Source organism: Lepisosteus oculatus, chromosome 9, assembly GCF_040954835.1.
Source record: "Lepisosteus oculatus isolate fLepOcu1 chromosome 9, fLepOcu1.hap2, whole genome shotgun sequence".
Lineage (NCBI taxonomy): Eukaryota > Metazoa > Chordata > Actinopteri > Semionotiformes > Lepisosteidae > Lepisosteus > Lepisosteus oculatus.
In genome coordinates, this window is record NC_090704.1 from 45,983,289 (window position 1) to 46,011,105 (window position 27,817).

The 27,817-nt window shown below is 42.9% G+C and overlaps 1 protein-coding gene across 2 annotated transcripts; it reads right to left on the reverse strand.

Moving 5' to 3' along the window:
- Window positions 1-145: 145 nt before the first annotated feature.
- On the reverse strand, window positions 146-27,088 carry cacng5b (calcium channel, voltage-dependent, gamma subunit 5b). 2 transcript variants are annotated; one of them, XM_015355859.2, is made up of 7 exons: window positions 26,493-27,085; window positions 12,778-13,014; window positions 11,608-11,649; window positions 7,634-7,720; window positions 5,073-5,213; window positions 3,999-4,144; window positions 146-3,186 (listed from the first exon to the last, which is right to left on the reverse strand). In XM_015355859.2, the coding sequence occupies exons 2-7, from the start codon at window positions 12,983-12,985 to the stop codon at window positions 2,929-2,931; spliced, it is 882 nt and encodes a 293-aa protein (XP_015211345.1). In that variant the 5' UTR covers window positions 12,986-13,014; window positions 26,493-27,085; the 3' UTR covers window positions 146-2,928. The 2 variants fall into 2 exon arrangements, with proteins under 2 accessions (XP_015211345.1, XP_006635278.2); XM_006635215.3 differs by lacking the exon at window positions 11,608-11,649 and having other exon boundaries at window positions 26,493-27,088.
- Window positions 27,089-27,817: the final 729 nt, after the last annotated feature.

Consider the following 27,817-nt stretch of genomic DNA (forward strand, 5'->3'; position numbering starts at 1 on the left):
TTGAACATGTGTTTATCCTAGCAAGCTGTAGTGATTTAATTTAATACATGACACTAGTATGTATACTTGGATTCAATACAGGCCATACAGGTCTGCATAATTCTGTCTTCTGAGCTATGAAATAATGATTATTCCACTACTAAAATGCACTAATAAACACAACAATGTTACTTTATTTCTTAGAAACAGAAATGTACAATAACAGTCTAAAATGACTGCTTGTAAAAAGAACAACCAGAACAACAGTATTTGTTTCCCAAACGTTATATACTTTCTACAGTACTGTATTTAATTACAACATGTGCAAAAGCTCACATTCTGAAAATATGCACTGCAAAATGGAAAGCAGCTATTACAAGCATACTGATAAGGTTACAGATTCGTTGCTCCAAGTGTGCTTACAAAATATTAAAACCATCTACAACTGCTGTAAGCTTATATAAAAGTCTATGCTTAATATATATACACGTCTTTTTATATACACATCATTGAACAAACCCATTTTAAAATGAGAAAAATAGACAGAGTATTAGAATTCAATATTAAGACTGCAGAAAAAAAATGGTTTGACGGGACATAAAAACATCTTCGTACATAAGTCCCAGAGAAGGTTTTGAAATGAGAAAAAAGGAATAGGAATGGGTTGATGTGGAATTCGGAAAAGAAACAATTGTAAATTATTAGTATTAAAAGAAGTTTAAATGGAAGAAAAACGTACCTGTGTCTCAAACCAGCACTGCATTAAGAGCTCATAGCTGTAGACTTGAGGGGCACTGCTTGCCTCAAAGGAGCAGTGTAACGATGACCTGTGGGCCTCATTTGTGTAAATCTCTGTGGAGCGTTTGAGGACAGGAAAATGCACAATTAAGTCTGGATAAATGTTGTGGGATCCTGTAGCAATAGACAGGTATAGGTCTGGGCTTTCAAATGCCGAACCTTGGAGCCGACATTCCAACAGGTTTCTACATCAATGGCATAAGGCCACGTAATACACCTTAACTGGTTTCGTTTCTCCTTTCTCCCCGATGGCGAGCAGTGTGTACCGTAAGGACAACTAGAAAACCTGCTGCGCTCCAGACCTCAAAGCGTGGAGGAGGTGGAAATCTCTGGCGGATGTGAGTTCATGTTCAGCAGCCGTATGAAATTCCACCCACATGTCAAAACAGAGTATGACTGAGAAGCCAAACAAGTGAATTATAGGTTAGTCCGCCACCCTTCTGCCTGCAGAAGGCCCAGCACTAACTCTTCTCCTTGTACAGAGAGAGTGTATTAATACAGTGAAGGGTGAAGGTTAAGGTCAGAACAGTGGAGGAAGCAGGAGCTGGTGTTTGGCTTTGTGTGAATATTGGGGCTATCTGTCCTCTACTTCAGAAAAAAAATACATTAAATAACAGAGGCAAACTTAAACCATACAAAAAATGTTTTAAAACAATGTAAAAACAAACTTGCAGCTTTGCTAAAAACACAAGAACGTAAGAAAAATTTAATTCCTCCAGCTTCCTAAGTAAATCATTGCCAAAAAACATCTTACTACATTGTGACTGATAAATCAGACTGAAATCGGTCCAACTTCAGCTACTGTGCAGAATTATGAACCGTTCCCTTTTTGTTGAAAATCCCATTAAAGCACAACGAAGTCAGTGCCTGCGAATGCTACTGTAGGTTGGAGCACATGAGTTGTAATTGCATCAATATAAAATTACTATGTAGTTGTTCTATTGCAAGAATTCATGTTAAAGAAATGTTGACCTGCCACAGAGTCCATATATCCTCTGGTGTTCTGTAATACTTACATTTCAATGGGTCTGTACATGCGATTAGCATGTTTGCAGCACATCCAAAGTATAAATACTAATTTTTATATACTATGTGTTGTATTTATATCCCTTCAAAAGTATTACACATAATTACATTTAAACTTATGCTAGTAAAATCTGCATTTTAAAGTATGCTGGATTTTGTTTATTTTTAATACTGTAGGTAACGAAAATGCACCAAGTCGCATAGTACTTTTGTAGAAACTCAACAATGGTGTCTGTCAGTGCCGTATTTCTGCCTCGTTCTGCTGTCGGCATAGACCTGCCTGCACTGAAACAGCAAAGTGCTTTCAGAATGGTGTTTTACTGTTAGAAGGGGATCCTTAAAAGAACGATTTATGATAAGTGTTAAAATAAAGAGCTGTAGATTTACCAGTCATCATTATATTAATATCATGATACAATGTGGTCTATAACAAACGCTTGAAGGTATTGACACAAATACAGTCTACCCTTGGTTTAGACCAACTTGGCTGTTTGCACATTTTGCCGTTTATAAGCACCTTGCCTAAGGTGGATGTTTAAACATGTACATTTAGTAAATGCAATGTAATACTGTGTTCATTTACAAAAATAATACTTTTATGCCAAAGAAACTCTCCCCACCTACAAATTAAAGTTGGAACAGAGAATCGAAAGCGAAATGGTTTTTGACTGCAGTGTGACTCAAGCTCTTGCCGTCACTCCTTTGCAGAAAACGTTTAAGCGCTGATGTTTGAGCAGCTGACAAACGGTACCGTGGCACTTTCACGAAGCATCTTTCGCTGGATTAACACAAACACTCGAATCTCTGTCGTGCCGGCATGAACGCGAGAAGGCCCGGAGGAGCGTCTGCGTCGCCGTGCGCGGTCTTCTTACTGTGGACGCGACCTGCTCTCCCCCCGGGCTGGGCTCGCCCCCGTTGTCAGGCCAGGCGCGTGCCGCACGATCACGGGATCAGAACAAATCAAACACACACACACGCGCACACACAGACGTACAGAAAAAGGCATCGTCTCCCCTCTCCTGGCACATGTAATCGGACGCGTGGTTGGCAGCGCCGATCGCCGGCTGCTAAGCTCCCCCTGCCCTTACCTGCTCGCCGCCCACCCCCCCCCCCTCCCTCCCCAGCTCAGCAGGGCGAGGAGGACATCTGGTCGTAGTCGGGGCACTTGAGGAGGGCCGGGTAGTTGGAGTTCATCTGCAGGGACGCCTCGCTGGAGATGTCGGAGGGGCTGCGCCCGCGCACCCAGGCGTCGGGGTGCAGGAACTGGCCGGAGTAGTCGGAGCAGTTGCTGAGCCGCGGCCGGTAGAAGCCGGGGTGCGGCCGGTAGATCTCCTCGGCCGTGTACCTCTTCATGAACAGGTACACCGACATCACGCCGGCGCTCTGCCAACAGGGCACAGAGCCGGGAAATCAGCTGCGGAGCATGCAGGGCGGCCAGCGCCTCCCACTGACACTTCAATCCCCTCCATGCGGTTCCCGTCCCACATGGGGTGTTTCCCTTTCACTGGCATTGGTAACTTTTAGGGGGGGAATCATCTGAAGTCAAGTTGTAAGGGACCCATCAAGGTATTATATACACAGATGAGGTCGATATTTCATAACGACGGTGCCCCTCACTCCTGGGGAGCAGGGTTTTATACAGAGATGAAAGACCGGTTTGGATTGGGACCGGTGGCTGTCCAGACCAACCGAGTCAGTATTTGGTTCAGTATAGTACTAGGTATGCAATAATTAGTCTGTTAAGATGTTCTCATTCCCAATAAAAGCCAGGTGACCCCTCGATCTCCAGCAGTGGGCATGCCCAGTACACATGGCAGAATGGCAGAAATTTAGTCAGACGGCACTCTGTCCCCGGAGCTGGACAGAGTGCAGATGATGACTCGAGTGTGAATCTAATCCCAAGGGTAACGGTTGGGATAGGGCTTTCAAAATGGATTCTTTTTGCATAGGGCAGGATTGATTTTGGTTACTGTGGCTTTACTGTAATAACGCCTTTTTTTTCCTTGTCGTCTTGTAAAAAGGAAAGGGCATTAACAGAACAGCTAAAAGGTCAGACTGTGTCCTGTGGTTGGCACTGGCAGTGGGCTGGCAAACCTTACTGCAGCACAGTTGAAAGACAAGGAGGCTCGGTCAGGCGAGAGCTGTGGAAACGGCTCTTTGCGATCCACAGACCCAAAACAGGAAGGAGCACTTACCTCCGTTAACAGGAAGGATATGGCAGCGAATGCGAAGGACCAGCCATACTTGTAGCTGAAATAGGCCTCGTTGTCCTTTGTTCTGTTTAACATTTCATCGTTGATGCTGGATATGTACAACACCAATCCAACAACTAGGGACAGGCCTGGTTCACAGAGACAGGGAAGAGTTTAGAAGGAGCGCTCAGTATACAGAAGAAGTGTCTTATGAGGTGCTGCAGTGAGTCTGGCCTGCTTCCAGCAGGGGGCACCACCTTAGTCATTAGTCAAGAGCCAACAGACTTCACCGGGATATAAGCCATGTGCCAGTGGTGACAGCTGTGAACACTGGAAGTGTAAATCTCTTGAAACAATACAGCAGAGCCTGAGTCTAAGTGAAATGTGCTCATTAATCCTACCATTGAGCACACAGCGATGTGGTGATTCTCTAGGAGGCCAGGTTAAACCCGCCCGCAAAAGAAGAGGTTAACAGGCTTGCTCTCTGTAAGTGTGCTAATCCCTATTAAAGGGCTCCACAAACTACACAGTCAGATGCACAGTACAACATGCAGGAAGTTTAAGCATGGAGCTGTTTTAGCTATGCACAGCAAGACGACGCATTTTCTGGAAAGGAAATATGTATAAGATAAGATCACTTTATTGGCCATATACAATTTCTTGTATTAGGAATTCCTCTTTTCTCAGACCCCAGCTTGCTCCCCATGAGACACACAGACAGGGAGAGAAGCTGGGGGTCAGAGCGCAGGGTCGGCCATTTATACGGCTCCCCTGGAGCAGTTGGGGTGAAGGGCCTTGCTCAGGGGCCCAATGGAGTAGGATTCCTCTATATATATTGGCGTAAAAACTATATATATACATTTTATATGCCAAGCAGTTGGTTTTATAACTGTTGCCAATTCATGATTAAAATAAAATATTTGGGTCAGTAAATGATTAGCGAGATATTTGTTCACATCTCGGTATCAATCTTCGGGACCAATTAAAATGCGGATGAAGACGGAAATCAATCTAAATGTCGGAATAGTAATTTGCCAATAATGGGAGGATTACAGGTAGAGGCCGGCAGAGGCTCACCAGACAGGATGAAGAAGATGCCGGAGACGAAGGCCAGGATCGTCCGGTGGGGGCGGATGTGGCCGATGTTGTTGAGGACGAAGCCGATGAACATGAAGAACAGGCTGACCAGTGGGAAGGGGGTGGCCGAGCGGATCATCTCTGGAGGAGAGAGGACACAGGGTCAGCGTGGCGAGGAGTCACAGGCTGGCTCCCCTGGAGTCCACTGCGGCGTGTGCAGCAGCACCAGGCGCCCGCTGACATGCCCGCGGCCACAGTCCAGGCACTCTGGACAATGGCATCTGCTGAGCATATCAAGTCCATTTCTCATTAAAATCAAGTTCACATCTAAAATATTGTAAAGAAAAAATACACAGTAGAAGAAATAATACATTTGACACCCACGCTAAAGTATTACACAAAGGTAAATAAATACATAAATTCTGATATATAAAAAGTAGGTGCATACAAAGTAGTTTACATTTTAAGGTGCCAGGGTATTTGTGTGTATTTAATTACAGGAAACGGAGTTGAAGATCGAAGAGTAATAGTGTAGCTCCACTCGTGACCCCATGCAACTGCAGACAAGGTTCCCAAATTGTTTACCAGGCACCTGTGGAGAAATGTATTACTCTCCACCACAGCAGTGTCGGCCATCTTTTTCAGTAGCTCTGTCTCTACACAGCTGCCCACAGGGTGTGAACGGCCCTGGAGCAGCGGTGCTCCAGCTCCTGGTGTGGCTGTTTCAGTGCCTTCGGTCTGAGGGATAAAACGAAGTCTGCAACGTGGTGTCGTTTAAGAGGCTATCCAGAGAGATGGCACTCGAAAGACTCAAGTTCAAGTTTTAAGTTTATTGTCATTACACTCATATACATGAGTATATGGTGTAACGAAATGCTACTTAGCTAGCTCTCGGACATAAGTAGTACAAAGAGAAAAAAAAAACAACAACAACAACAACAATACAATTGTGTAGCAAAAGAAAGACAGAGACAACAGGCAGTGTGCAAAAAACAAAAACAGACGATGTGCAAAAAAAAACAACAGGCAATGTGCAAAACAACAAAAAGGTAACAGGTTATGTGCAAAAAGGGATAAATATTATAGGGAGTGAGCTTTTGACATGCATGGTAGAGGTAGATTTTCAATGTGTGTTTTGTTTTTTGGTAAGAAAGAAAGGAAGAAGGCACTGTGAGGTTCAGATCATAGGTGAGTGATCTCGGGTGTCTTCAAGCAGCAAACAGCCTTCTGTGTGTTTCAGCTTTTTTTGCAGGAACACGATAAGAAACCACGGGAAAGCTGTGTTAAAAAATGCCCCCTCTGGTACCCAGACTGGTTTTCTCTCCAGGCACATGCTGTCCCCCTCCACCCCCATGGGTGGGCAGTTACAGGAATTTCTGTCTGGCGTGATCCCAGAGTGGAGGAGCACAACCCCAACCTCCCGACGCCAGCCTACCCTCCCAAGAGGGACTTCTCCCATTAAACAGGAAGTCAGCATGCTTGTGATAAGCCCTTGGAAGAGCAGTGGGAAGAAGTGAGCGCATGTCAGGTTCTGGATCTAGAGCTAGAGGAAACTCCTAGGAGAGGTGTTGGTAAAGGATACATCTGAAGGAGATCATCCTCCTGGTTCCGAAGAGCAAGACCTGGTTGAGATTGCAGCTCTCGGATAAAGCTATTGCAATGAGACGGATGAAAAACTTATCGTACTGAAAACACATGTATATGTTCCTCCATGAAAATTGGACAAATGTTTCATTCCTGAGGACAGGAAAGAGGAGCAGGAGCAGGACCTTGTTTACACTGGTAGGTTATTGCAGACATGCGATCTCAACGTGCTTCAAGCCAGAACAGATAAAGCGTAATTAAGAGATAAGTTACAGGAGACACAGTGAGGCCTTTTGAGCTTCATGCCATTTTGAAGCCGGCTGAACTGACATTTCTGTACAGGAATCTGTCACAAAGAGAATCAATTAGAATTTTCTTATCTCTCACACAGTTCCACCTTTGACGTCTTCATTTAGACCGATATCTGCCTAATTAAAATCGCACTGCTCTGTAAAAACATTACAGAGATCTGAACTGATATCGATAAAACATGATCATTGATGACAATAATCCCATGTCGATAAATCATGATCAGTTTACTGCAATGGATGCTAAAATCCACAATGAATCTACCTTGCAGTGTTGCTTGAGTTTAGGGTAATTTCACAAAGCAGCTTAACATATTTGAATCAATAACTATTCAGGGGAAATGTTTCCAATTAATACTTCAGAGGGTGAGAAAGGGATGGATCTTTGCTAGTGTTGCACATTACTGTTTGTTGGTCTCAACGCTGACCTACTGCACCTTCACCACAGGAGGGCACTGTTTCAAAGCACAGTGTGGAGGAACATTGTAAAATGTGTTAGTTTGCATTACAGCAGCTGCATTACAGCAGCTTATAGCAGAATTAAATAAATTTGAACAGATTGTTTTGTAAAAACACCAGCGTTTTATTAGGGAGGTTTCACTGAAAGTGTTTCATGAAAGCTTCAAATGCATAAGCAAACATATACAGTAAGAATAAATCATCACTCACTTAGCACACTGACTGTAGACTCAGATGTCATCTGTACATTCATTGGCATGATATATTCTATCGTGAAGCACCGTCCCCTTTCCTCCCCTGAGAGACAGGCAACACAAAGCAGAAATCGTTTCAGCACAGGTGACAGGCAGCTTAGACACATGTAGAACCTACGTGCCACAACAGGAACAGCCCAAGTCAGAGCAAGAAAGCCAGAGTTGCTTGCATGAGTGTTTTTAGTGTTAAGAGGAAGCTCATAAAGCGACAGTGAAGTGATATTGTTTTCAACTGACCAAATATACAAAAAAAATCTCAACTTTTAGATTTTGAAAATACAGAACATATGAGTAATATCAATTGAACAAATAAAATGCACTGTCAGAAACACTTTCATGAATCAAATCCTTTGCCCTTGTCACCCCCAAGAATTACAATGAATAAACTAATGTTGCACCTGAATATACTAAAACCTACATGCATGCCAGTTTAACACAGTTACTGTGACTTTACATGCTTCTGTTCTGTAGTCATGCTTTCCCACACTGTTCACTGCCACTCTATTTTAGTTTACGCAATAAACAGAAGGGTGTTATTTTCTTTATTCCAGCCACTACACACAGATCATTTCATCTCCCCAAGCATGACCCTCGAGATCTTGATCTTAAGCTTCACAACAAAATGCCTTATATTGAACATGACAGCGGTGCTTGGATTGTAGCATATTTAAACGTCAGAGTCATACAGTATGGTGCTATCGTGGTAATATCCTTTTCTGTGGTTTTTAACAAGAGCAATTCTCCATGTGCCAGCTAGCAATCAGCATTTTGCTGGTCACATCAAAAGTTAGGTGAAGTATGACAACAGCTTGTAGCACGTTGCCCACATAACACCTTGCAAGGCGATGATTAAGTTGTGAGATGGTAGCGCAGTGCAACAGACGGGGGAGGGTTATCTAAATAAATTGCTTCCACAAGATCTGCTCAGCTCCAGTGAGGCCCAGAGTCTGCTTGTCATGACATGGCTGTGTTTCCAGCTGCAACCATAATGAGCTCCAAGTCTTGCACTGTGCGCTGCATCTCCGTCAAGCTGACCTCTCTCTCAGCGAGCGTCCTTCAAGTTCTGGGCCCGTTTCTTTCCCCCCGCTTTCATTGTGTGTTAAGTCTTTGCTCTGCAGAGTTAATTTAGGCCTCGTTACTCCTGTGCAGTGAAGTGAGACGCTTGGAGCACGAATCCAAATGAAGCAGTCAGGCTTCCCCTGACTGAAGCTACTAGGCCTTGCTTCACTGGGCCGAGGTCTGAGATCTTTTGTATTGAAGCTCAGTGACTTCACACTTCAATTTTCTTTCTTAAACTTGTCTAATTTCTATTAAAACACAGGATCATAAGAAGTTCCACAAATAGAGGTAGGCCCATGTTGCTTAATTAAGTTAATTGTTAATATCTAAACGGATCCCAGAAACTTGTAGAGCTGCTTCTTTGAGGAGAATCTAATTCAACAACTTGGTGTAGTGAATACTATAGAACTATAGTGAATTCTAGACCTCGGCTAAACTTTGCATCAAGAAATGTCTCCTAATTTTATCTTCAATGCTTCTTCTCTACTTTTCACCTTTTTAGGCCTTAAATTTCCATTTGTGACCCCCACTAGGTTAGCAATCACTGCACATCTCTTATGAATATGTGTCCATTTTTTAATGTCATTGGGTGTGCAGCATTTCAAGACTGTATATCATTAATTAAGTTAATCATTAAGTTTTAGATGCAACCTGAATGTCTCAGGACAGTGCAAAGTAAGTAGAATAAAACTGAGCCGCAGGACAATATCCTGCACCGACATGGGATTGATGCATATTTTGGTTGTATTTGTTTTACATTGGGAAAACGGCAGAACGGAGATGCAGTGGTTAGCTTTGCAGCCTCACAGTTCTGGGGCCTTGGGTTCTATTCCTGGGGTACTCGCTGTGTGGAGTTTGTGTGTGTGTTACCTGCGTTTGTGTGGGTTTCCTGCATGTGCTCAGGTTTCCTCCCATAGTCCAAAGACATTCTGGAAAATGAATTGGCTTCAGGGACAACTGGCCTTGGTGTGTGTGTGTGTGTGTGTGTGTGTGTGTGTGTGTGTGTGTGTGTGTGTGTGTGTGTGTGCATGTGTGTGTGTGTGCATGTGTGTCCTGTGATGGACTAGCAACCCATCCAGGGTGTATTACACCTTATCCATGCTGGATGTCCTATGACCCTGAATTGGGTGAAGGGGTAAGAAAATGGAAGGACAGATGTTTTTCACAACAGCATTCTTGATTTCATAATGATGAGGAGTAGCGCAGTGTTCGCTTTAATATTCACCGAGGAGAAAGACTTTCTTTTCACATCAGTGAACCATGCTGGTGCTGTGGAGACTCTGACACCATACTGTATTATTGGATAAAGATCTCAGCCTCTTCTCCATGGTGATTTTAGCAATCTCAAACTGCAAGCCCTGAGGGGCTTAGGATGCTCATCATCTGAGCTGAGATGATAGCATTGCAGGATGTCTATTTATACTGAAGCATGATGCCTTTAAAACAGTTGAGTGAGGATTTTAACTTTTGCTTTATGTCTAGTTGCCCTATTAGTTGATCACTGCATATGTTTCAAGAAGCCTGAAGAAAAGCAAAGACATTTCCTGATAATCTGAAAGTCTAGTCTGCATCTTAAAGTTAGCAGTAGAAAATATAGTTCTCACATTTTCTGGAGATTTTAGGGAAACATCATTGCACTGTTTTGCTGTAAGTCTCCTCTTAGGTTACATTTATAGATAGCTGACGTTTCAATTAGACAGTGCTCCTAAAATTGATTGAAACTCTGTTCCCTAACTACTATTGCTACAGTAACAATACAAAATCCAAGTCATGCCTTTGAAATGAAAGGATAAAGAAAACAAGTTGAACTTGGGCTTTTCCTCTGGGGCAAACATGGATGAAAAAATAAATTTATTATTTATGAAGTGTAATGAGGAAAAATCAGCATCAAGTTTCACAACAGAAAAGAAGTGAGAATTGTAAACAATTGAAAACAGCTTAATAGTGGCAGTCTTGATCCAGTAAATTATAAAGGCCTAAACTGTCCTCCTCATAGGATATGAGGTTAAAGATTTTATCAGACTTCATGTGTTCTATTCTCTCATACGCCTACCACAACTCACATATTAATGATAAACATGTACTGTATTTATACTGTAGTTCCGTCCAAAAACACAGCAGTTTCTTAACATTCTACCAGAATGAAAACACAGCAGAGTATCAGCACTTGGGGAGAGCACTGCTTTCAATCATTCAGTCACTGGACACCTCGTTAACAATGCAAACAGAGACAGATCGGACAGCAGCGGGCCAGAAGAGGCTTCTCACGGCTTCTCTCACCTCCCTCTTTAATACATTATGTATACATAGTGCAATAATCAATAAGAGGTTAATCAATAAGATCAGGGCTCCGAGAAGGAGTCTCAGCACAAACCCTGGCACAGGTTCAAGATAGAAATACTGTAGCTCAAATTAAGCTAGAGATAAATTCAATGTAGGAAACTTTGTTGTTCCTATGAGATTTTCTAGAAACCTTACTATTTAGTGAAGCACGAGCTTTGACATGAACCCACAACCCTGTAATGGAAATTGAGGTTCTGATCTTTACCAAAAAATGGTAATTTTCAGTTTTTAATGCAATTCTTGGGTTGACCATGTGTAACACCTCAAAGGGCCAGGAACACTGAAAGAACACTCATCCTTAGCTTGTGCTTTTATAGGAGTTGTTTCAGATTGTGCATAGCATAGGATGCATTTTAGCAGGGGTCACACACGTATGCCGTTTCAGATTTCTGGGGTGAGTCAATATAACTACAAAAGCGAGTCAACCTGTGGATCTGTCCCAGTTTGGATTTAACAAGACCCCATGATCACAAACTGCAGCCTGCAGTCCAGAAACCTCTCAGCCTTCCAGCCAGACATTGTCAATACCTGGTTTAACGGAGGGGGAGACTCGGTCTGTAGCCGGCGTTTCTACAGAGGAAATGATTAAAATTAGTGTCTTTGGCTGCATTTAGAAAAGGCTACCATGCTACTAATCAGTCTTATTGTACGTCCCTGCTAAAGGTAAAGAGTCCCATGTGGTTTTTTAAAGAGACCATTAGCTTGAGACAGGTGCCTATGCTGATTGCCAGCGTAACCTAAGAGAGGGGAAGGAGGGAATAAAGCACAAATGCCCCTTAACTCTAATAATGAATGTTGCTTCTTGGGTTTTTGGGGTGTCATCCCAAGTAGACTGCACTTGGCTTCTAAGGATTCCCAGCTGAGGAAACACAACTATCTATCAGACAAACAGTAAGCAGGTTTTGGGGTTTAATTGAATTTTGAGACCAAAATCTAAAGTCATGTTTCCTGTGGAGGAAACATGTTGAATAGCAAACAGCCCAGGGAAAGGTGAAAGGTGAAAGGGAAGTTCAGAAGAGTGGTGAGGGACCCAGGTGACAAGCATTCACAGATCATCAGTGTCCATACAGTACCAGAACATATTGCCATGACTATATACTAATCTATAACTAGTGCTCAAGATTAGTAGAACATTCCCAACCAGTTCTACTCCTGGATAAGCACGTAAAGAATGGCATCCAAATCTATGAATGAGTCAAAACACGTTTCTGAGGACTGAAGGAATGGTCACAGTTGTTTAGAATTTTTCCTTCCATTGCTGCCTCATCTGCTTTTAAAACTGTTAAGTAGGACAGCAGAACAGAGACACACCGGTATATTTCATACTAAGAACTAATGAAGACAGGCAAGTATGGAAGCCCGTTTCTGCCAGGGAGTAAAGAAAAACACGCTATGGTATCTTAGAATTCAGGTAAGACAATTGGCAACCCACAAAATGTTAATACTTTTACTTATCGATACAAACACTAACACGGATGGTGGCACAGTTTACCATGCAAATAATTATCAAGTAAGCCTGCTGTCAGCTTTATCTTTCAGTAAACATGCAAAACAGCAGAACAAATGCTGACAGTTTTAGTAATGTAAACTATGTGTCTAGCACTAGCCTAAAGAAATGAAGAGGCAGCCATTGCAAACTGTTAACAATACATTTCATGCACATTTCATTAGCAGCTATTAAGGGAGACATGGACTCACCAGCCAGGAAGCAGACCCTCCACAATCCCGAGTGAAGGGACATCTTGATCTCTGTGCTCTGGTTCTGGGGCAGGATGATTCCCTCCTCCAGGTAGAGCCAGTAGTCGGTGCTGACTGCAATGCCCAGCAGCCCCAGACCACACACAGCAAACACGCTGCTCAGCAACGTCAGGGCTTTCCTGCCACATGTGCTCATTCCACACAGCATCCAGCAGAGGATTCAGGTAGAAAAATGAGCTGCAAGGAGAAGTGGTTCAGAATATCAGGGATGAACTCAATACAAAATAATTGCACTCTTCTTGTAATTTGGTAGCTTTGTAATGATAGTGGTCTGTTCTGTGCTTCAATGCACTTAGGAATATACACTAGCCATGTTTGTAAGACACAGCAGCATGGTTCTGTGGTTAGGCATCTGGACTTATAACAGGAAGGTAAATTCCCACATGAGGCACTGCTGTTATACCCCTGAAGTACTTAGTATACTGGAATAGCACCAGCGAAATGCCGAGCTGTATAAACAGATGCAAATGTAAGTTGCTTTTGATAAAAAAGGCCTGATAAAAAAATGCAAATGATAAGTCTGTAATGTGTGGTACATGATCAGAGTTGAGTAATGATATTGGTCTACAATGTAGTGTAATGGTCAGAGTTGAGTAATGATATTGGCCTACAGTGATGTGTTATGGTCAGAGTTGAGTAATGATATTGGCCTACAGTGATGTGTTATGGTCAGAATTGAGTAATGATATTGGTCTACAATGTTGTGTTATGGTCAGAATTGAGTAATGATATTGGTCTACAATGTTGTGTTATGGTCAGAATTGAGTAATGATATTGGTCTGTAGTGTACTATATGGTAGTTTTAACTTGGAAGTTATACAGGTCTGTAATATATTAATACATTAATTACGTATACCTTACTAATAATACACACATCATAATATTATCAATTATCTGTACTGCGTTGCCATTTTAATTCATTAATGATAATGATATGCCTGGCTGTATTAAAGCAGGAATTCAGTAATAAAATCTTAGAATAGTGTTCTATACTCAGTTGCAGTGCATTTGTGAATTAGCACTCTCGTGTTAAGAAATATTCCTCGTCCATTGTATCCATAAAATTAATATTGCTACACCTCACATTGATCTGCACCTGTAGCTGGAAGGTTGCCGGTTTAAATCCTGTGGCCGGCAGAGGAATCCTAGTCCGTTGAGCCCCTGAGTGAGGCCTTTAGCCCCAACTGCTCCAAGGGCACCATATAAATGTCTGAGCCTGCGCTCTGACCCCAAGCTTCTCTCTCCCCATCTGTGTGCCTGTGTGTCTCATGGAGAGCAAGCTGGGGTATGCAAAAAGACGAATTCCTATTGCAAGAAATTGTATATGGCCAATAACGTGATCTTATCATCAGCACTTTATCAACTACACCTACTCTTCTCAGAATCTCCTGATAGATCCATGCTTTGCTTGTTCATATTATAAAGTCTGGATAATTTACCAGACTTTTAACTCCTCAGTCATCTGGAAACTATTAGTTTACATACGTTGGTGGATCTTTCTGTTCTGATAGCCTACATTTTCACCACACTGGTATATACTGTAATGGTTTATTAGGAAGCTCCCAGTAAAGAAGATGACTAATGATGTTTTGTGTCTCCTTGAGGTCTCAGTGACATATTGCCACCAAACCTACTCAGCAGGAAGAGGAAGAGACTAATGAAACCATTTACATAAATATGCATATTAATGAGATGTGTGAGCCAGAAATCTGTCAAATGATTTATGATTCTACACTTAACATATACTGTATCCAGCAAAACAGTATGTAATGAACTATTACAGTATCACAAAAGCCTTCTGTAAAATTAGTATTTTACATGCATTGCATGTAGCTGAACATTTAGTAACATAAATATAGAATCAATATCAGAAGGGCATCATGTAGAAATTTTCTGTAATTGTTCCTAAAGGTTACTATTAATAATTACCTTTAATAGCTAATGAAAAGGTTGGAGACAGAACCCCTAATCTTGCATTGTTATTTTGATTTTTTTACAGTAAAAAGGAGCAATATTGATGGGGGAAAAAATCTGAATTATTTCTGTTGTTTTTTCACACTCACCAAAATAATAGTGCAAAACCACTGGGATATAGATTATTTTAACACATGTTGGGGATAGAACAGAACTGATAGGTAATATTATTGTCTAAAATTATACTACTGCAGAATCAACTTATCATTGAATTTAAGCCAGAAACCAAAATAATATGTTGCAGCAATTCCCACTTCAAGGCAAAAAGTGTAGTTTTTATCAGTGGAAGTATTATGTGATAAATCTATCATGTAAGTCTATATACTGACTCCATCATGTTCGTGGAAAACTGCAGGTACCTGCAATGCACAATGGTGCTGATGAATTCTGGAAAAGTACAGGCTTTTATACCAGCAGTGATTGCATCCTCTCAATTATTTCCAATACCTACCCCAGTGGCATGACGCAGTAGCATGACATTTTATTTCTTAAAATAAAAGAATTACATTGCAGACATTGTAGCTTTTGATGCATTTAACAAATGGACACTCGTTAAAAGTGCTTAAGACCAGCACAGCAATCATATTTCTTCACGTACTGTACACATATAGGGCACGGTCACTGGTTGTGAATGCCAGCACTTATGGTAAAGCATCTAAATCCTGAAAAACGGTTAAAACAGTGATTAAACGTCAAGTGACCTATTGTAGTGCGTGCATCTTGTTTCCAACTCTGACAAGCACTCTGAGCATGTGCTCTTTTGAACTTTGTGCACACCCATGGAGAAACCCACAGGGATTCCTCAGAAAGCAGTTCAGGCAAAGGTCTCTTTAATCCCCTCCTTCTTTAAAAAGCATGGCAGGCACCACTGCTGTCAGATATTGTAAGCATGAGCATAATGAGGGTAGAAGCAGAGGAGACGATCTGGACAAAGAAGAAAGCAATGGGCAGATGGTCAGTAATATTTTCCAGTGCCTTTTCTGAAATCCGGAAAATCGATTCCTATTTTGCAGTGCAGGTGTCAGCACCAGTGCAAGCATTGAAATGTAGAGCTCTTTAAAAGTATGCAGAAGTTTAAGAAATTTGTAATTGGAAATTCATATGTTGTCCCTATTTTTTATTTCTTCAACAAGAGCAACAACATTTTCCATATTGAAAATATTGAACAGTTATTTAGCACTACTGCATTAATAGCAGTGCCATTCATTTCCTTTATTCTTTGTCACACACTATCCTTTTTATTCTATTTTACACTATATAAAAAACAGAACAAAGAGGAATAAATTGATACAATTGAGGGTATAAAGGAACACCCTACACGGACAGGCTTGTAGAATTGAATCCCTGTAGGTCTTGAACAGAGACTATAAGGGGACCCAATTGTTCAAAATCCCCAAAAGCACCAACAAAGTCGACCCAGCAGACTTCTACATGATAAACAGCGAAACCTGAACCAGAGGACATACTGTAAGTGAAAACTACGTGAAAGAGCACTGAAATCGAGGTACCTCTAAATACAAAGGGGTGTACTGCAGGATTGTGGAATAAGCTAACCAGCCATGTTGTCGATACCAAATTCTTGGTTTCTTTCAAGACACAGCTAGACAAGATCCTGGGATCAATTACTGTAACTGCTAACGGTCAGAAGGGCTCTTCTTTTAACCTCTCTTATGTTGTTATGCACCAGCTAACAAATAAACCGATCAAGGAATCTGAATGAATACTATTAATGTATTGAATTTAATAACACGAGGACGCAGCTCTCAAGCACGCAGTGTCAGCTGGTCTTGTCTCAGATGCCCGTGCCCTGGTATCCGAGCACAGGGCTCGTCTCTGTCCACCGGTGGCCCGAGTCAAAGCAGGCTGGAGAGAGACTGCAGCTGAGCTGCCAGCCGTCTCCCTGGCATGGGGAACTCTGAGCCAGGGCGGCTGTCTGACGCTCAGCCATCGAGGTTAAACTGAGAAAGTGGGTCACAAAACAAACTAGCAACAACAGAGCAAAGCGCATCCCCAGTGCTATGGTTTCAGGAGCTGACTGGTACAGCCTGTAAGAGATGTTAACTGTTCTAAAACATGACAGGATCCAATGCTTGACTACCTTCTCTCTCTACTGGGAATAGATAAAGAGTGGAGTACTGCTGACAGCGTGCCAGATTCAGCCCATCAGGAAATGTTCCTTTGGACATCATTGGAGGCCGAGGCAGGTTCATGGGAGAAGGCATTCAAGTATGAAGCATGAGCTTTGTAACTGAGGCACAGCAGCACCCAGCTAGCTGTCTTTCCTAATGAACGTTTTAGTTTAAGCAATGCAGTCAGCTTTGTGTCTTCTGAGTCAATCAAAATAAAAAAAACAAAACTGCTGAAGAATAAATAAAAGTACTTCTTTTTTTAAAAAAAGCAATCGCACTACAATCTTGAAAACAAGCATCAAGCTGTGTTGAAGTGACAAACTTTTACCAAGCAACGCCTACACACACATCAGCCACCCACAAACCATGTCAGCATGATGGACGCAGCATTAACCCTGTCACAGACACCAGCTCCAGAGGAAAAAAGAACCCAGTTACAGATTCCGTCTGCCAACACCTCACTCGTTAAAGGTAAGAGAATACATTGAGATGTTCTTCAGAAAAAAAGCAGCTACTCCATAAGCAAAGTTTACTCCAGTCCCCAGCTGGGTCAGAAGGAAAAGAGGCAAAAAGAAGGACAATCAATCTTTCACTTTCTTTTTACTTTTAATACCATCTCCCAGACCACTGCCCCTGCCCTGCTCCAAACAGAGGGCTCCGGCAGGCGGGTTTTGCAAGGGTTTAGAACCCAACAATGGGACTGCCTGCGCCGCGTCTTGGCAGGTTAAGTGTGTTTTGCTCTGAGTGCCTCTGCTTCTCCTTGATCATCTCTGCATCCCAGAAGAATGACAGAAGTGATTCATCATGTGGTTGCCAAGGACCCTGGTTACTTCATGCCTGGATCTCCTTGTCAGAGCTGTAACGTAAAAGCCACAGTCCTGCCAGCCAGCACGCAGACTGGTCACCCGCCCTTATGGATGTGTAGATCAAGGTCATTTCATTTCATGACTGAAGGAGGTTTTTTAAATATTTGGTCACCTCTGTTGATATACAGTAGCAATCGCCTAGATGTGAAGTGAATCTAGTACTCCACCACGGACAAGTTTGCAGGTCAAATTTCATTTAATATTTGTTGCTGAATATATATTTGTTATACAGTATAGGTCTAACCACCCTGTTATTTGCATATAACATATGCTAATAAAGCTTATGCTGCTAGAATTTCTTGGCCTGAAGCTGCAGAATTTGAATTTATCATTAGAAAATTATCCGTACATCCGTACATTTTGTTCAATGCAAGGGGCTTGACAATGTCTTCCCTGTTAATCTGCGCCTGGAGAAAGTGGTAAGAGATAAACCCTGTCAAGATGTTAAGGGAACAAACAATTAAAACGGGAAGAAGGATTCGCTGAAATTCTTCATCGTGTGTGGGCGTTGTCAGGCTGCAGGAAATGCACAAAGTGGAACGTCTCACCGCCTCACACACTTCAACCGGAATGGGATTAAGGGGTAATTGCAGGCAGTTTCATGCTCTGCTAACCTGAGGCAAAGTCTTGCGAAGGCAATGGCCTGATTCAGAAGGCAAATCTCAGAGCTGAGTTTAGTGGTCTTTCACCAGTCCTGTGTCTGGACAGAGACACTAGCTCCGCGCCAGATCGTTATCTCGTTTCTGTGAGACCAGCACCCCAGGAGAACTTCCTGTGCACAAGGGACCTGGCCTCAGTGCTTCTCTTTATTGGTTTAAATTCCTCCGTGGTCTGCGCACTTCAGCTCAGTCATGAAGAAATGACAGTCCAGTCCTCTGCAGTGACCCAGAAGGCAAGCATAAAAATGATGAAAAGCAAGCAAGCTATAGGTCATGCACATCATCCTAACTCAGCAAAGTATTACCTCAGTTTTATTTCTATATTTCTTCTTGCAGAAGTACGGCAGATACCTGAGAGGGACAGTAAGCTTACTGAGTCAATACCAAATTCTAATCCTTACCTAAATGATCTAATGAGTTCATTTCTTTTACATCAATATTAATGTGTAAAGGGAACAGTGTGATCAATCTTGTGAAAGACATAAGCTCTCACTTGTGCAGGAATCGTCTTCCAACCCAAAGCCAACAGCACTTGTAATAAAACAACACCACAGGGTGAATTTTTGTCTAAATGTTTTTAGAAAGATGTTGTCCTCATGTCCGCGAGGCTAGCGGATGTCTTGGTCTCCTGCTGAAGACCCTGCTCATGACCCACCCAGAGAGGTGAGCCCGACTGCTATGGCTTCATGTAAAGTAGGTCAACCCCTTTCTCGCTGCTCAATGATCACGCCTCTGGCCTGATCAGCTCCAATTCAATTACGTCCACTTTGCCACTGCTTAAAATAACCAACAGAAAGCCCTGGCTCAATTAACAAAGACCAATAAAAACACAAACATTGTCTGTGCCTCCACATTGGGGTTGCTTTAGGGTTTTAATACAACTGGAGGAATCGTCATCCATTTCTTCGTACTGCGATTCACATTCTCAGACTATTAAAAATATCCTATGAACCACAGTATAAATGGGAAAAGCAGAGGTTAATTCCATGCTGAAACATAAAAGGAAAATGCCCCCTTCTCTAATGGCGAGGGGCATTTTACCTGCAATTTAAATCAGTCTCCTCTTGAAACATTAATAACCAAAAGCTCATGGGGGAGGAGAGTCTCAACATCCAGCACCACAGCTCCTTCGAGACAAATTCCTCAGATAGGTTGTATGTGCACATTAAAGCTGTTGCATGCTTAATTAAATGGGCTGATGTTCACATTGCATTGCTTTTGGAAGACGGATAAACCACAAGCGCTGGAGCAACACCGTCATCGGGTACATGAATTTCTTGCATTTACCCTAAAAATGTCTGAAGGAAATCAAAAGGTGGTTCTCTAGATGATACAATGGCTCAATGACACTAAATGTATTTTGCACTGCTTCAGTGAAAGGGTAAAAAAAATTGTTACTGAAATATATATTCATAGTCCTATTCCTGTGATGTACATACTATTGAATGTTTTAGCACAGTAGTACATGTAGTACACAGGCCTCACAAGAACACTGCATGGGTATGTGCAATGCTTTGAAGCTGCAGTCTTGCCTCCTGTTTGCATGCAGCGCACTTGACCGCATGCTCCTGCTCATCACTGTCTGGACGTTCTCCTCCCTAGAGAGGAAGGGGGGGCCGGTGCCCAGACTCATGCCCTCTTGCACACGAGCACAGAGCTGGTGTTCAGCAAAGCGCATGAAAGTGCTGTGCAGCGCGTGACCTAGTTCACTGGATCGCAGTCTCAAGGCCCTGTCTCCTGGGAAAGTGTTTTTCTCTCTGAAGCAAGGTCAGGAAGAACACGACCGCCCAAGGACGAGGTGGCTTGGGCCGGCCAGACTGTGGAAACGTCACGAGGGTGTGAAAACGGCAACTGCTGTCCCTCTCGGGGGGGTGTGCCCCATGCTGACGCAGCCGGCAGCCCCAGCTGATGCAGCCAGAGAGCTGCTGATAAATGTTAGCACTGAACTCAGGACTTCCTGACCTACAAAACTTTTGACACCTGCTTGTTTTGCCTTTGCGGAGCATGCTGATTGGTGACTATGATGTCAGTCCACCACAGCTTGGGCTACATTAAATTATAGTGGTACAGTATTGCCCTGCAAGATGTAACAGTCTTATTGACCTCCGTGCTGCCACAACACTGTGTGCAGAAGAAAGTCTTCTGCCCTGAACTGACTTAACTTGTACAGTATCTCAACTGTAACATACTTAGAAATGTGCAGTGTTTTTAGTTTCAGAGACCCTGTCTCTCCTTTAAAAAAACAAACTCAGAGTTCATAATTATAGAACAGGGATGTCTGAACACTACGTTTTTCCTGATTCAGTCAGAGGAAAGGTGGCAAATACCCAGTTCCCGAAATTACATTAAGCTTTCCAGTGAAGTTCCCCTTGCAGAGCACAAAATCCAACAAAATGTCCTTTAAATAAACTGAAGGTTAAGAATGTCCTTGGATTGGCTGCAGAATATTGCACTTGAACAAAAAAAAAAATGTTTTCCACTTCTAAATGCTGGCCAGCAATTCCCAGGAGACTAACTAAGGACATGTCGATCGCAGAATGAAAACAAGCCAGGGGAAGGAAACACAGACTGCAAATGCTTTACCAGCAAAAAAGATGTCTCACGCCCATTAATGTAGCATCACAATATGCACTGTTAAACAGCATTTTTACTACCTCAATAATCTAAAACTGGAATTTCTTGTACTTAGTTTCTGCAGCAGAGGCAGATGTGATCAAGTATATGTACAGTACCATAAAGTGTGCTGTACTGTACTGCACAGTACTGTTTTCCTCTCAATTGTAAGTCCTGGAGGTGGTGTCAGGTGAACACATCCATATTGGCAAAGCAAAAAATTCACATTTTTAAATAGGTACTAGTTTGATTTTTTTGTTGCAATGGAGAAATACCACTTGAAAAAAGGTATGAATTATGGTTTGTCCTTGACATTCTGAACAAGCCATGTACAGATGACATGTACTGTAGGTATAAAATGGGCTTTTTTCCCCGAAAAGGTTGTTATGCAATATGTTTGCAGACAAGGCCCTAAAAATCTTATATCTGTTTTCCTCTGGGTAGTAAATGAAGCTTCTCTGGTCTTTTTCCAGTCCTGCCTGGACTCTAAAGGCTTGCTCTAAAAACACTGAGGGCAAAAGCATTTTCCTTTTAAAGATGACTGGCAAGGCTTTTAAACTACTTAGCAAACTGAATCCTTTCTTCTCTCTTAGTGCTTTATAAGATTTAAGAGGTTTTCCTTTATGTTATTTAAATCATGCAACACAGCAGTGGGCTCAACCACAGAGCAAATGTCTAATTTGTTAAAACCAGCAGAATTTCATGGCCATTTCTTTCAGGCTTCTTACTGCAGATAAAACAGCATCATGCTACATACTCTCAGAAATTTACCATCTGCAATTCTTACACAGCATAATGAAGACCTGTCAAAGGGGGTCTTCATTTAAGCTCTTCTGTAGTCAGTCATCATGTCACAGACACATAAAGTGCCGATGAAGACTACTAATAAAAAACAGGACTCATTCCGTCCACAGCACTTATCAGCTCTTTCAGGAAATGCACACACAGAACTCCTCTCTTTGCTTGACAGTGAAAGGAATACAAAGAGTAACAAATTTATAAAACCATCTTTTCAAAACGTTTGAACTGCTTAGAAATGATCAGGAATCGCAGAAATATAATTAGGAAAAAAGTGAAGAAGCTACAACTATTCAATTAAGCCCCAGTGCTGTCAGAGCAGTGACCCAGCTTGTTGAATATATTTGAACCAGAGCAACTGGACACCACTAGATTCAATCCAAGCTAGCTGGCCACCCGACAGCCAGACCCTCAAGGACCGAGTTAATTAGGAACTGACAGACACTGACAGCAGGAGAGGGTACAAGTGCAAACCTCCTTTTGACACGGCAAAGCCAGACAGCTGGCAAAACATCATAATGCAAGAGCTCATGCCTATAATACAGTATGTCCAGGGACTTTCAGAGCTCTTTAATTTGCGTTGTTCTTTTTACATTTTATCAGTCAAGAAACATAAGACAGACCTTTCATTCTCTGAATGGCTTCAGAGCCGTCTGCATTTTTTCAACTGTACCTCAAGGGAAGGCTTGGAGGGAACTGAACGACTCCTTGTCTGTTACTCGATTAAACCTCCTTTCCTAATGAAGCATAAATAGCAGATGCTAACGGAGAGTGTGGCAACAAGTGGCAATACGTTCCTGTTCCACGCAACAGCAGCAAATTGTGGGGAATCATGATAAGGATGGAGCCACGGCACATACTCTTCCCTCAGGACCTATACTGTATCCAGAAGCACAACTGCCTCTGCCTCTGCCGGGCAGGAGCCCGCCGTTAATTTCTGCTTCAGCCCAGCATGGAGGCTTATCACTTCAACATGCAACAGATTTCAGTTCCTAGCCAGAAATGTAATTTTCCGTGATATTTGACAATGTGCAAAATCCCACTTTGCATTGTCTACAGAAGAGGAAATCTGTTTAAGAAGAACTAGCAGATGCACAGAATACCAATCAATGCATTCCGGGACACAAACCTGAAGGTAAGTGTGAAAATGTGCCCCAAAGTTAAAGCTGGATCGGTGAGTGCTAACGAATACCTCAGCACACTGTCAACAACAGCAGGAGCCAGGCATGCTGTGACTAGGCTGTGAAGTATACCGAAATATCCTGAAGTCTTCTTGATTTTTTTTAAATGTGTTTAAACGTTTTTTCAACATATTGCATAATCCCAGACACACATCCAGTTGACTGTCATGTTGATTTTAGGAACTTCAAATAAGACTTACTTTTGAGATGCCACCAAAAACAAATCCCACTTAGAAAGTCTTCAGTCTGAATCTGTGTGGGTTAAAATTGGCTCGCGGTTCTGTTTATTTTCAAATTAACACAGAACTATGTGACTGCCAGGACCAATTAACATAAAGCAAACATTTTTGGATGAACTGAAAACAGAAGGAGGGGGTAGCCCATGAGTGGCAGTCAGCCAGGGTGAACATTTTGGAGGTTTTGAGCAAAATCAGCTTTGGTCACCTTCCCTGAAGGAGTCTGCCGACCGGGTTTACGTTTCTGAAGCAACTCAGAAGATACAAAGTGGGTTTGATATCGCCTTCATTAATAACTGTGATATAATCAGAGAATAATTTAATTAAAGCAAAGTTAATTATTTCCCAGAACATCCCTTCAGCTGGAAAATTAGCAGAAATTCCATGTGTGAATAATTTATCTGCTCTGATTGCAAGGCCACTTGACATTTCTGCTGTCTGGGAGTTACAGACGGTGTTCACCATGATTGTAAAGAGTGTTCAGTACAGTTCTGTTCTGTGCCTCTATGTGCCAGCACCTCAGTGTCCATGAGCTAAATAACAGGTAGCGAGAAACACAAGTCTTGATGTGAAATGACTTTGTTTTTACTCACTTTTGTAATTCTGCCCTTCATTCAAGGATTAAATGGATTTTAAACAGTATTTTTAGCAGTATGTTATGAACCAGCATTTATGGATGCATTCAATTTCTTGTCAAATCTAAAGTAAGCAATCTCTTACCTAGGCCTGTCTTATGTCTTCAAACTCACCTATAAATCTGGACATATAAAAATCCAGTTAAAACGTGGATACCAAGAGCATGTTTCTGTGCATAAACCATTTTAACAGCATTTGCATAACATAGAGCACGAAATCAGACAGCCATCTGACATACAGTACATGCACATACAGTATACTGTAAACACGTTTGAGGTTAACATGGGTTGTGAACTGCTTGTTAAAGGCAAGAAACAGAAAGCAGTGGCATGTCAGATGTTCTGCTTCAGAGCTGCTAATTTCTGAGCCAGACTCAGTACCAGAACACCCATCTGTGGGGGACAACAGACTTGGGATTTAAAAATACCTGCACAGGTACAGGTGCGAGTTTCAACGAATGCTTGGTTCGTTTTTTTAAACCAATTCTGCATAGACACTTCACAGAGCACAACGTCAAGCTTCCTTGCATAGCAACATGCTGTGCCGTGAGAGTGGAGACTGTACACAGTGTCTCAAATTAATGATTCACAAATATAGCTTGTTTCTACACTACGTTACATTACACATAAAGCAACCCCCCGTCCTTACATAGGACACAAGAGTGCTTTACCTGTAAAGTCCTGCAGACTTTACAATCAATAATTTAGTGTTGGTTTGGATTCAAAACCTGCACTTACGGGTGCAGATGCCCGATTCAGTCCAGCTTGAAAAGCAGACGCTTGTCTGGTCTACTGTAGCTTTCCTGGTAGTGGTTGAGGAACGGTGTTAAAATATCACTGTTTGGATTCAGGGAGTTGTTCTCTTGTTGAACATACTGATTAATCAATTCTGTCTCTCTGGGCCCACTGACCTCTAACTTAACCTGGTAAAACAAGCTAGCCTCTGCAACCAAATGCACATTAACTTTACAGTCTGTTTTAAGTATAACTCATTTAAGTCTTAACTGCCATACTAATTTAGAAGAGCTCGTCAGATCACGTGTAGATATTGCTTTCCTCATGATAACAAGTTTTATAAGACAGTTAACCCTGCTCTAAAACATTTTGAATCAGGATGTGTGTCTACTGTCTTGTCTGATGGCAGAAACGCGCGCTGCTCATCGTCGCTCATCTGAAACCAGAGCTGGGGACAGCATGTCGCACTCGGGTCCCGGTGCTAAACGAGCGGTGTCAGAGGACGTTCTGTTCCTGTCACACCGCTCGCTTTCTGTCTCGGCTATAATTCGTGCGGGCCAGGGCAACAGTCCGTGAGCAATCTATAGCAGAGGAAAAAGAAAGTGCTGCACCCACCCTGCACCATCGGCGGGCATCGAGCGGTGCTGACAAAAATAGCACACAATTCCCTTAACTTTCTACAGTTTATTTAAAGCAGCGTGAAACCGAGAGAAACGGAAAGACACCGAAGGACAAGAGCGAAACAACGAGGGAAGACACTGTACACGTTATCGGTATTTCTTCTGAATACGGGTGCTGTCCAAGGTGCTGAAGTTATACTCCCAGGCAGTCTTGAGCGTATTCTAGCCTTTTTAACATGCAGTTCGAAAAGGCACGGTTTTTTGCACGGTTTAGATTTCTTCTTTAAAGAGAAAACAGGGTTTCTATCTTGCATATATATATATATTATTAATTAAATTAACAGATCGCCCTTCGAGCGCTGGAATCCACACTGGGCACCGCAGCCCGTGATTCCGACCCCTATTACAGGCTGAAGGCCGAGCAGAGTTACCTGAATAACAGCAGTCTGTAAACAGTTGACTGCTGGCAAAAAAAAAAATTCAAATGCAACAAGGAGACGCATTCAGCAGCTAATGACACATGCTTTTGTTTAAACACAACAGAATCCCGGAGAGCCTGGACGCATGTTCGGAAAAAAAATAATATCCTAAGTAGTCATTTATCTTTTTCTCGCTAGTAATTACGCGCGGTTTTGGTGTTCTGTAATCTACCAACTTTAGCTCAATACAACTTCACTGCTGGTCCACTATTACGAGATCGAAATTGCATCTGTGCAACCTTGTGCGGTGATCTGTGACTGTAAGTCCCCAAGTCTACTGCAGGTAAAAACTGTCACAACTCGGGAGATATACAGATGCCCATATGGTCTTTAATGATGTTTTAATATTTCTGCCTGTCACTAAAAAAATAGGTGTTTAATTTTTATTTGTGAACATAGCCCATTGGACAACCGACATAAGAAACATCCAGGTGTGACAAAGCAACCACAAATACACCAGAACGGAAATACCTTCATTTTTTAGGTTCGTTTTTCAAAACTGTACCTAAACGTTAACGACTTTATAATATCATTGATGTAAAGTTCACAGCCTCGCCGACACAAGATAAACTAAGCGACCAAAAGTACTTTTAAAACCAGAGCATTGTTTAAACACAACGACGAAACCACCATTCGCCACGGCTCTAACCCCTTCTGTCTTAAAAAAACAACACACACACCCAACCGCAAAACGTTTGCTGTGTTCGTTCAGAACCGACAAGGGGAATACCTTCCACAAGCAGTCTGGGTTTTGAAGATACCCGAGAATCTTTCCCTTTTCCCGGAGCTCTCCGGCTCCGCGCTTCCCGTGCTGTGGGCTCGTTAAGCGGAGCGGCGCGTCTCCAGCGGCACCTCGGGGAGACGGGAGAGCCGAGCGGGGGAGATTCTGCAGTCAGGGGCGGCCACCCCTCTTGACCGGGCGACCCGACGCAACCAAACGACGGCGCTGCCGTGCCGTGCCGTGCCGTGCTGTGCTGTGCTGTGCCGTGCCGTGCCGTGCCGTGCAATTCAGTGCAGTGCTGTCCTCTCGCTGGACTCCGCTCTCCAGACTGAAGTCCACACTGGGAGCAGGCGGTCGGACTCGCCAAGCTCAGGGCGCGTCACGTGATCCGCCGCTCGCAAGTGATGGCAGGGATCTCCAGCTGCCCTGCCGGGGGGGGCGGTGGAGGGTCTCTATTTTTTGTTCTTCCAATAAAGAGTTGGAGCTCGTAGACGTGCGCCGTGCCTTTGCTTGCCGGGGTGGGTGGGTGCTGGTATTCGCTACGATGGTGAATAGCGTCTTTTTGGCTGCATTTCTTCTGCAGGAGCGCAGACCCCCGCACCCCCACCCCTTACACATCCTCTCCCCGATCATTAGCCACGTGTACAGCTAGGATCTAGAGCAGGCTGGAAAACGCCAGACCTCTACCCCTGACCAAGGCACAGTTAATTAAGCCAGCGAAGCCAATGGGACCGGGTAACACTGATCCAGTGCAGTGAGGATAGGCAGACGGCGGCATGGGGTATTTCTGATCGTCTTCCCTATAAACTCATCCTAGCGTAGCAGATTACACTTAAGACACAGAATCTGTTGAAATGTGTTTACAAGATTGTAATTCTCGCCTTTACGCTTGACTTCCAACGCACTCTTTCTGTAGCACCGAGGGGCGAGTCAACCCAGAATCAGAATTTCGTAAAAAACCTGGGGGGTTGGGGGGGACAGCTCAGATGATCTTTTTAAACGCGACAGCGCACTTCAGGAAAATCTCTACACTCGTTGTTGTTGACGTGTTGTTGTGTTCCGCGGTGGAGCGGGCGCTTCGTGTGTCTCCCTGCAGGGAGACGGGAGACCCAGCCCCTACGGCCGCCGCCGGGCCCGTTCAGCGGAAGTGACGCGGTCGGTCCGTGTGCCGAGTAGGCCTGTGTCACGAGACGCTTTTCTCCTCACGCGTCAATAGTGCTCCAACTATTAGTGGGGAACTGTAACCTTGCAATTAGCCAGGTTTAACAGCCGGCATTTTTGTTATTACCCGAAGATGCATTTAGCGGGAAAAACAACAGTCGTTTCCTCAAATT

What these genes read in the sequence shown, in the direction of transcription:
- cacng5b (XM_015355859.2), bottom strand. Translation starts at nt 12,985, where the DNA reads ATGCTGTGTGGAATGAGCACATGTGGCAGGAAAGCCCTGACGTTGCTG. An exon ending in CTCCCCCTCCGTTAAACCAG is followed by an intron (nt 7,721 to 11,607) that starts GTATTGACAATG and finishes CCTGTCTCTCAG; the next exon opens with GGGAGGAAAGGGGACGGTGC. An exon ending in TATCCTTCCTGTTAACGGAG is followed by an intron (nt 3,187 to 3,998) that starts GTAAGTGCTCCT and finishes CCCTGTTGGCAG; the next exon opens with AGCGCCGGCGTGATGTCGGT.